The sequence below is a fragment of the Orycteropus afer genome, unplaced genomic scaffold, assembly GCF_000298275.1.
Source record: "Orycteropus afer afer isolate SDZICR_OR568_19922 unplaced genomic scaffold, OryAfe1.0 scaffold00101, whole genome shotgun sequence".
In the NCBI taxonomy this organism is placed as follows: Eukaryota; Metazoa; Chordata; class Mammalia; order Tubulidentata; family Orycteropodidae; genus Orycteropus; species Orycteropus afer.
In genome coordinates this window covers 1,524,124-1,535,204 of record NW_006921688.1, presented here as the reverse complement: position 1 = coordinate 1,535,204, position 11,081 = coordinate 1,524,124, and the positions used below count along the sequence as shown (strand labels likewise).

The following is an 11,081-nucleotide window of genomic DNA, read 5'->3' as shown; positions in this document are numbered from 1 at the left end:
AAATTTTGGTCAATGACATGAGACAAAGTATATGTGAACTGCTGTATGAAAAGTGAATTTACTCTGTAAATCTTCACCCAAATCAAAATAAAATAAAATAAAATAAAATGTCTCTTGAAGGCCAAAATCATCTCTTCTTGATAACCCCTGCCTTAATATGCACAATCTTAAGCTTATCAAATATTACCGAAAAAAAAGGTATGTTTCATCAATTGTTCTAAAATGCTTGTGATACAGAGCTTTGTCTTTAGAGTGAAGGCAATTTTGATTATATGCTCATTTCTCCACAGCAGTTGCTGAACTACTGGGCAACGGGAAGAGATTCTAGCAGATCTAAGGCAAAACTGGGTAAACTCTGGTTCTATTAACAAATGCAAATTCCCTTACCACCTTCCCTACTTTGAACCTACTACAGTCTACTCCACACCTCCCCCAAAGCTACTTCATCTCTTTGACTTGCAACTGAAAAACTCCACAATCTCTTTTCAGTCATCTTCCCAAGTGACTTCTCTGTAAGTGTACTTTTTATCACATGGTCTTCATGAAATTCTTCATTGATTTTTAACTCTTCCCTCATTATATGCAGCTCTGCCCACGTTTAAGGTTTGTAGCCTTAAAAAAAAAAATCTAACCATTAAATTGAGCAAAAAAAAGGTAAAGAAAATATTATATAATTTATCCCTGCACAGCAGCAAAACCCAAACCAAATCCCATGCCACTGAGTCAATTCTAATTCACAGTGACTTTCTAAGATAGAGTAGAACTGTGTCACAGGGTTTCCAAGCCTGTAAATCCTTAGGGAAACAGAACGCTACATGTTTCTCCCACAGAGCAACTGGTGAGTTTTAACCGCTGACCTCTGGGTTACCAGCCAAGCGCTTAACCACCACATCACGAGGAGTCCTTGAAGAGAAGCAAGATGTATTTAAATCTGGAATGCTACAATAAAGGCATGGAAATAAAGATAATGTGAAAGGATTACAAAACAACTGAATCTCCAATTCTGAAGACTGAAAAAAGCGAATGTTCAGAGTACTAGAAAGCAGTCTGACATAAATGAGTTAGATTCACCACTGCAGACACAGGAAGGATGTTCTTATGTCATTCCGTTCCATCACGGGCAAATGTTACAGCAGGTTTAGGAATGCTTATAATTTACTAAATGAAAAGACAGTATCAAAATGTCCGTCGTTTTTCGTAACTTACTTTAAACAAGGAACATTGTCACGAAGCCCGTCAGATGAACTGCTGCTGGTGGATGGGTGAGACTGAGGCGGCAGGGGCTGAGGACTGGCCCCTCCCACTGGCGTTGGCAGAGGCGGTGGCTGTTCGCCCTCTGGAGACTCCACATCACTGATCTCATATAACAGTCGAACTTCAAGCATCTGTTGAGGAAGTACAATAGTTTACTTTCTCCTAATAATTACTGTTCATTTGATGACAGTTTACACACACATACAAGTAAACTTAGTGGAAAGATTTTTACAGGTAAAAATGCAGTAATATAGAATAAAGATAAAGATTTAGCAAGAAAAACTATGTTTTCTTTTTTTTATTGTTTTAAAAAATGTGTATACTGTTTTCAAAAGTCATGGCTTTGTGACTGAAAAATCCATGGCACTCCAGTTAATAACACTGGAATCCACTTGTTATGAACTGAACTCGGTCCCTCCAAAATATGCATTAGAATACCAACCCCTATACTGGTGGGTATAACCCCATTTGGAAATTGTTTTTCCTTTGTTGTGTTAATGGTGTCTATCTGTGTAGGGTGTTTCTTAAGCCAGTCATTTTTGAAACATAAAAAGGAAGATCAGGCACAGAATCCAGGAAGCAAAGATGGAGGAAGACAGAGGCCAGGCTGCAGGAAGGCTGCCCAGGGAGGGAGGCACAGAAGTGGCAAGGAGACAAAGAGCTTCCCTGGAGTCCACAAAGACAGCCTCCCCCAGAACCTAAATGATAAATACAAATGGATTTGGCCTTCTAGCCGCCTAATCCGCGAGAAAGTAAATTTCTGTTCCTTAAAGCCAATCACTTGTGGTATTGCTGTTAAAAGAGCACTAGATAACTAAGACGCCATTCATACTCACTCTAGTTTCCTTGAAAGAAACACATAATGTATATAAGGATTTAAAAGTCCAGTAAAACGATGAGTGTAAAAAATATGCTATTTATGGAAAAGTAAATATCGATGTCTTTTAAAATTCTAGACAAAACTGGTAACAAACAGTGTTCTAAATGATTCACAAACTTAAAAATGTTAAGACATCACAAACTGAAAATAATTAAGAGACTATTACCGGAATGACTTCTGTAATTACTTCCTGTTTGCTGAATCTATAAGTAATGACATGAGCTGAAACTCCAGCTATGCACAGCATTCTACTTTCTGGACACCAGGAGATGATCTGAATGGCATACGGGTCTTCATCTACAATGTCTGTGTTTGGCCTATCATCTTTATTTCTTGATTTTTCAAATACTTTAGATGTCTTTAGTTTATATAATACTTGTAGAGTTACTAGAACAAAAATAATATGCGTTAGGTATTTTAATACAAAAAGATAAAAGATAATATTTAATTAATGATTATTATATAAGGAGAACAGCTTATGTTTATCTGGACCATGTTTACATTTTTAATTCTACATTTCTGTATTATACTCCTAGATAATGTACACTGATAAAAACAGAAAGGTGCACTCATTATGGTACTCACTGAAAACAAAACAAAACAAAAACACTACACTCATTACAATTTAGATAATCTAAAAAAATTAACAAAATAATTTTGGGAAAAAAATGTAGAAACAATGAAAATAATAAAAAACATATTTGTGTCCTAAAATTGTTTTCTGTATTTTTCTTCCAGGAAAGGTAGCAATATTATCACACACTCCTGCGCGATAAAATAAAACATACCTTGAGTTAACTGGATTTTCACTGAATGCTTGCCATGTACAGTTTGCAAACAGCCATTAAAAGCATTCTTTTCTTTTTTGTTATTATGTAACAACCACTTGCATCTCACAATGACAATACAAACTTTTGTGATGTAAGTTTGGAATTATTTTAGAAATTACTATTGATTTGCAACATATCCCCACTTCTCCTATCTCTGTGTTAGGAAGAGAAAGTTTGAAGAAAGGATTTCTATACTCCTGTTGACAATAATTTATGATTTACTAATATTCTTAGTTATATCACTTCTTAATGATATGAGTTTATTATCATACACTTTATAATCAAGAATTCAATTTATAGTTTCCTATATTTCAAATTCAATGCTGAATTATTATAGTTATTACAGTTAATATAATTATTAACTATATTAATAAAATTAATATAGTTTCCTATATTTCAAATTCAATGCTGAATTATCTATAGTTATTATAGAACAGGATATATAAAAGCAATGACTGTAACATGTAACAAATAGTTATTCAAACTACTTACTTGCAGAAGCATCCCAGAACTTAACTGACCCATCAGCATGCCTATAAAAAGTAACATGAGTAAGAATGTAAAGAAGAACAGAAAAAAAATAACATTTTTTCCTTCGGAAGTCTGTTACTTAAAAAAGTCACTAAAACGAGGGAAAAGGAAAAATCATGGTAAATTGGCAGTTTATCCACAATAATGCATTTTTTTATTATATTACAATGATAAAGCAAAGCTCTATTGCCCAACTAAGGCTTATGGAGTCTTATGTTTAGCTATTATTGATTGATTTGGTGAAAACAGACTTTTACTGGGAGCTCTGGTGCTGTAGTACCTAAGGCATTTGACTGTTCTCCAGAAGGCTGGGGGTTCAAACCCACTGACCACTCCTCGGAAGGAAGATCAGGCAAGGTACTTCCTTAAAGATGCTGCCTCGGCAACCCAAGGAGGGGTCACTATAAGTCAGATCCAGCTTGACGCCAGTGAGTTTGGTAAAGTAAAATAAACTATTACTTACCCAGTAATAATTATTTCCGGGTAACTTTGAGCACCTAATCCCCAATTACCTCCACTGATGGGCCATTCCTAAAAAAATAAATGAGAGAGAATTGCATAAAGCAACATCGAAGCATACTGTACTGTCTTTTATACACACATACACACAGATACCCTGCATTTTTTGCATATATTATGCCCATGTAAATAGTGTGCACACAGTGTGCACACGAAAGTAATGCATGAAGGGATCGCATGGCTTGCAAAAAACGACAACCACATATAATGTACATATTATTTGCATAAAATATGGTGTACATATATGTATATGAAAACAGTAAACAACATAGCTGGTTTTGAAAATGATGTTCTTTGTATTTTATCTGGAAAAAGTATCATCAATGTTATCAAATGCTCCTTAGTGATAATTACAAAACACTAACATAGAACATTGAAAACTAAAATGTATATTCAATACCTTTTTGCTGTAACCTTGACGTTTCTGTCTAGCTCCAACAGAATAAAGTGCAGGAATAAGGTCCACAGGACAATCAGCAAAATATTCACAACATGTAACAGGGGATTCATGAATAGTCAAAGGGTAGGGATTTTCAAATATAGGATATCTTTAACAACAGGAGAAAGAAAAAGGGAAATATGTATTATTAGTATTATTAATATTTATAATTAAATCTATGATTAATATAACAATAAAAACTTTAAAAATATTGACACATTTGGAATTGAAAAACATATTTAAGTAAAATATGTTCCATTTAATGTTCACACCTTTTGAAGGTCTGCATGATAGTTTGTCTGAATTTACATTTTAACAAAAGTTTTAAGATGGTATGCTTTTGTCTACAGAATTTTAGGAAACATGTAATTCTACCATCGATATTAGTTTTAATTTATGCAATATGTAAAAAAAAAAAAAAAGAGAGATCTTTTATAATGAAAGATGTTCAGTTTAAATACAAAACAGGCTGCAGTTACAACTATGGACCAAGTGCCAAACTGTGAACTAAGCACTTTATGTATATTTACCTCACTTAGCTTCTTGCAGCATTTGTTACTGAAGAACAAAGGCTTAAAGATAGCAATGTGCCAAAGGCATGCTGGCTAGGAAGTGGCAGAACTAGAATTTAAACTGTTTTCTTAACATTAAGCTGTAAGGTTCTCAATAACTGATATCTATTTCATCTATATATTAGGAGAGCTAACATGAGTTTTTTAATCTTCCTTTTTCCTTCAATAAATGTAGTGTCTAGTCCAAAACTTAATCTAAAAACTTCCTCTTTTACAAAAAATGTTATCTAAAATAAAATTCTACCTGAAATGTTTTTCAGATATTTCTTTTCTGGTTTCAACACTTATTGAGGGCAGTTACTGAAAAATGTCTGGAAAATCAGAAACTGGTTCAAAAATCTAAAAAGTCCTAATTGGTTAATCAGGAAAAACTAAATGGTGTCTACCACAGACAATGATTTAAAAAATAAAGGAGATGAATTTCAGACAAATTCTTGACTGGTTGTAAAATAAAAACAAAATAAAAGCCAACTGTGACCACACATATAAAAATGCAGAACACAAACACACACACACACAAACAAACAATAATGTGCATAAGTAAAATGGCAGGCAATTTTTTTCTCTTTATGAAACAGGTACTTTCTTAGTGCAATGTTTCTGAAGTATATATTTAATTGATACTTTTGATATATGAAATGACACCTAGTCACAGGTTACTTGGATAGCATTTTCTTTGACTTAAATATATCTCAGTACAGACCACATGTGAAAAGTCTAACTTATTTGAAAACTTAATGAAGGGAAGTGATATAAAAGAAAATATTTAACAATGAATTATTCTAGGACTATCAGACAGAAATGATATTTTCAAATATTTCCACAATGGTCTTGTTCTTTAAAAAAGAAAAAAGAAACTGAAATTGATTATCACAGGCAGCAAGATGACCTTATTTGGAGGTAATTGGTGATAGGATCAATTTTGGACATGCTGATTTTGTATGCCCCAAGATCTCCAAGTATTAGGATGGATATATGGAATTCCAAAAATTCAACAAATTTTGACTTAAAAATGGGAATTCTGTATTATTCAACCTAACAGAAAATTTGGCAATTAGAAATGTGGATCTGGAGAACAAAAAAAGGTCAAGATTATTGATACAAATACAGAGTTTTCAAAGGCATAGAACAACATCCCCACCCCCCCTTTTTTTTTCTCTACCACATACGGATATAACCACTCACCAAATTTTATTTCTTACCCATTTTGTGCAAGGTCTATAAGTACTAAATCTTTTTCTAGAAGAACCACCACGGCATATGGTTCTTGAAAATCTGGAATAGGAAAAAACTTTCAATACGCAAGAGGATACCAAATTAGATCATAAACATATTTTGCTTTTATTTCATTTTCTAATATTTAATATTCTGATCCTATGAGCACTTCATATAATTTAAGGCTAGTATGTTTTACATGAGACAAACCTATTCAATAACCATTCAAAATTACTTTCTTTTTGTAAAGACAAAAGAGATAAAAAGATTAAAAGATAAAAGAGCTCTAAAGAAGCTCACAGTAACTTCTAGGGTATTATTCCAAGGTAAGACATGGCCAACAAAACCCAAGTTTAAATCTGAGCATCATTAAGGACAATTACCACTCTTGGCTCTCATAGGAACCCAGAAGAGTTCTACTATAATACTGTAGAATTTTTCTTGGATATTTTATATGTGCTTCTTACCAACTATAAAGTACTTTTATACCTCAATGAGCTTGAAATGAAGTAAAAATACAAATGTTAATTCTTCCTGAAATCATATATGCTAGTATTTTTATTGGAGCTCTGGTAGCGTAGCGCCTAAGGCATCCGACTGCTAAGCAGAAGGCTGGGTTCAAACCCACCAGCCACTCCTCAGAAGAAAGGTTAGGTAATCTACTTCTGTAGTGATATTGTCTTGGAAACCCAGAGAGGTGTCGCTATGAGTCAAATTCGACTCAAGGACAGTAAGTCGTGTTGCATTAGTATTTTATACAATTTCAAAATGTTTCTTTATATTACAGCTTTGTTTCTCCTTGAGAAGATTCTTACTACTAACATGCAATATCAAAAAAAAAAAAAAAAAAAAAAACCTCTTAAATAAGGTTAACTTTAAAATAAAATCCGCAAGGCTAAGAAGGCAGCATCTCTGACCCCAAAGAATCACAATAGGATAGGGAAGTTACTTAGATATGTAGATCTTTGCCCTTAATATTAGGTTATCTGCACAGAATGAATGTAAAAGCTGCAGAGTTTACCATTTGGGTACGGTGTTTCACACAGCGTCAGAAAATCAACAATCGAGTAGTCCATTTCTAACACAGCAGTACTTTTCCCATGCATGACTGTTAAGCAAGGTCTTCTTCCTACAGTGTCATACGATAAACCTCCTGATAAAATAATAAAAGGTTCCCTGGAAAGAAAATACATACTAAAATTATAAATAACAAAGCACAGACTATTTTCTTGCTATATCATATTTTTTGTTTAGTGAAATCACAAAATCTTAAAATCTAACATTGTTATAAAACATATAATGTGGAATTTTTAATTGCAAGTTAACTTACAATAAGAATGAACACTGGCCATATTAGACACTCATATCTCCTGTCTTGGTCCTTAAATCTTTTTTCTGTATTCCCCACAGAAGGGTGTCAAAATTCTCTCTGCTTTTCTGATAAATCTCTTGAATGTATCTTTTGCTTCCAATCCTAAATTGGCCTTCTCAACAGATTTCACAAGAAAATCTTAATGCCCTAAGGCATCCACTGTATGCAATGAGTTAATTTCTCACCCATGTATCAAGAATTCTACAAACTACAAATTTCCCTTGAGAGAATTGAGCAAAACAGGCACTGAAGTAATTTTCTATGGGGCTCTCTTGAAATTTCAGCTGGTATGGTCTCCAGAGTAGATGTAATAGTTCTATAGCTTCTATCAGCTGCTGTTGGCAAGCTTCTAATTAATCTGACAACTCTGCCATCAATCTAATTTACCTACTCTGTGTCCCCCTATTAAAAAACTAAACCAAACTCACTGCCACTGAGTAGGATCCGACTCATAGCGACCCCTCCTTGGGTTTCTGAGACGTTATCACTACAGAAGTAGATTTCCCAAACTTCCTTCTGACAAGTGGCTGGTGACTTTAAGCCGCCAGCCTTCTGGTTAGCAGTCAAATGTCTTAGGCACTATGCCACCAGAGCTCCCTATTCCAAACAAACCAAACCAAACTCACTGCCTTCCAGTGAGATCTGACTCATAGCAACCCCTCCTTGGATTTCAGAGGCAGCGTTGCTACAGAAGTAGATTGCCCCATCTTCCTTCCAAGGAGTGGCTGGTGGGTTTGAACCGCCACCCATCTGGTTAGCAGGCAAGTGCCTTAGGCACTAGGCTGCTCCCTGTTAGTCATTATTAAATCTAAATGATTTATCTACACCTACTTTCAAAAACTACACTCTATGTATGTTTCATACATTGGGGTCAAGCATACTTCTTTTTCTTTGACTTGCCTATGCCTGTTTTGTGGGTATTTTTATTAATCATCCCTAAATACTGGTTTGGAGCAGTTCCTTGGACACTGAGAAAACTGGCTCTTGATCTGCCACACGTGTCCTCCCATTTGCTATTAGGGAAGTCGTTTATGACAGATCAGACAGATGATTTAGGTTTTTCTATATACAATTTTCTTCTTGTGATTTTCAGACAGCTTTTTTATGCTCTCTAAGGCCAATTTATCTATCTCCTTCCTCAGCCATTGCTCATGATGGGACCCCCTTTTTCTCCATTTAACAAATCTTAAAACTTGACATGCAGTAAAGGCACTCTGTATGACTCCGTAATGACTGAAACTGATGGTTCTAGAACTGTACTACCTGCACCTAAATCACAGATCTGGCTTTCCTTTCTGTGTGATCTTGGACAGGTTACTCAGCCTCTTATTATCTAGTTTTCTCCTCTATAAAATGGAGATAAAATGATAGTATCTACCCTCTGACAATTGTTAAATGAGTAAATTTTCATACAGCACTGAGGAAGGAGCCCAGTGGCACAACGATTAAGTGCTCAGCTGCTACCTGAAAAGTTGGCAGTTGGAACATACCAGCTGCCCTGCAGGAGAAAAGACCTTGCGATCTTCTTGTGTAAAGATCTCAGCTTGGAAACCCTATGGGGCGGTTCTATTCTGTCCTATAGCGTTGCTCTGAGTCAGAGTTGACTCAAGGGCACACACCCACAATAGCACTGAGGAGAGCACCAGGCCCACAGTAAAGCTCTTGCTAGTATCATCTGCTGTCTATCACTATCACATCAAACTGGCCTTCTTACCCTTTCTGAAGATTTCCCTTCTTATGGTGTGTGGAAAGAAAACATTAAGACTTGCAACTTTTGTTTATTTTCATTTAAAACAAAAACAAATAAATTACTAAAATTTAATTAAAGAGATTATTACTAGTATAACTTAAAAAAACTCATTGCCACCAAGTCAATTCCGACTCACAGTGACCCTGATTGGGTTTCCGAGGCGGTAAATCTTTACAGAAGTAGATTGCCCAGTCTTCCTTCTGTGGAGTGGCTGATGGGTTTGAACTGTCAGCCTTCTGGTTAGCAGTTAAATGCCTTAGGCACTTTAACCAGAGCTCCTTAGTAGTAGTAGTATAGGTATGTATTTTATAAGCAAACATGAATACTAGGGTAAAAGACAATTTTGTTTTTAATAATTAAACATGGAAGGTTGGGCAATCCTAATTCCGTAGTGATACTGCCTCGGAAACCCAAGGTGGGGTTGCTATGAGTCAGGGCCGACTCGACGGCAAATAACAACAACAACAACAACATATATGTATACGTATTTGTGCATATTTCCTTAATTAAAATTGTACCCTCATATACACCATATATCCCTGTCTTCCTTCCTTGCTTTATTTTTGTCACAGCATTTTTCTCTAATCTCTCTCTTCTGCTCATTGTCATTCTCTTTCATCAAATGTAAGCTTCACTTGGACAGTAACTTCTGACAGTTTTGTTAATGGATGAATCCAAAGAAGGGTCACAAACAGTGCCTCCTGCATAGTAGATACAAATTAAATATTTTTAAATGAATGAAAATGGGTGCTGCAGTAACCATTCTATAGCTGACTTATCACTTCCATATTTTGCCACTAAACTAATTTACTAATCTTATTTTTCCAGCTAAGCTACAGTAACCAGAATTTAAAATTTTATCCTGACCCAAACTAAGCCATACATTCATTCTTTCAACCTGTCAGCATACTGTGAATATTACAATTGTGGTCAGGAAAGCGCAACTAATTTTATTCTATTTATTATAAGTTATGAATAAATACTGCTATCTTCTCAAGGAGGGTGTTGTTCAGTTTCCATGTGTTTACTCTTTTTCTGTTGATCTTCCTATTGTTGATTTCTAATTTGACAGCACTGTGATCTGAGAAGATGCTTTGCAGTATTTCAATGTTTTTAAATTTATTAAGGCTTGCTTTATGGCCTAACATATGGTCTATCATGGAAAATGTTCCATGTGCACTGGAAAAGAATGTATATTGTGCTGTTGTTGGGTGAAGTGCTCTGTAGATATCTGTAAGGTCAAGTTCGTGGACTGTGTTGTTTAGCTCTTCTGCATCTTTGTTGAGTTTCTTTCCAGTTTTTCTATCCTTCATTGAAAGTGGCGTATTAAAGTCTCCCACTATGACTGTGAGTCATCTATTTGAATTTTCAACTCTTTTAAAATCTAATAAATGTATTTTGGGGCTTTTTCATTGGGTCCATAGATATTTATTATTATTATGGTTATAACTTCATGTTCAATTGATCCTTTAATCATTATATAATATCCTTCCTTGTCTTGTATGGTGGTTTTTGTCTTAAAGTCAGTTTGATCAGAAATTAATATTGCCATTCCTGCTCTTTTACAGAAGCCATTTGCATGATATATCTTTTTCCAACCTTTGACTTTTAGTATATTTTTGTCTTTGTCTCTAACATGTGTCTCTTGTAGACAGCATATTGATGGGTTTTGTTTTCTTATCCAATCTGCAACTCTGTCTCTTGAGTGGTGCATTTAAT

General features: G+C 34.8%; 1 protein-coding gene across 1 annotated transcript in view; it reads right to left on the bottom strand.

Annotated features, from left to right (window-relative positions):
* STXBP5 (syntaxin binding protein 5) overlaps positions 1 to 11,081 on the bottom strand; it is a 268,776-nt gene that overhangs the window by 90,439 nt on the left and 167,256 nt on the right. Inside the window, exons 10-16 of the mRNA XM_007943195.2 lie at positions 7,262 to 7,416; positions 6,228 to 6,300; positions 4,415 to 4,562; positions 3,959 to 4,026; positions 3,457 to 3,497; positions 2,301 to 2,521; positions 1,207 to 1,385 (exon numbers count right to left, since the gene is read on the bottom strand). Of these exons, the coding sequence (XP_007941386.1) occupies positions 1,207 to 1,385; positions 2,301 to 2,521; positions 3,457 to 3,497; positions 3,959 to 4,026; positions 4,415 to 4,562; positions 6,228 to 6,300; positions 7,262 to 7,416 (885 nt within the window). The remainder of the gene's footprint in view (positions 1 to 1,206; positions 1,386 to 2,300; positions 2,522 to 3,456; positions 3,498 to 3,958; positions 4,027 to 4,414; positions 4,563 to 6,227; positions 6,301 to 7,261; positions 7,417 to 11,081) is intronic.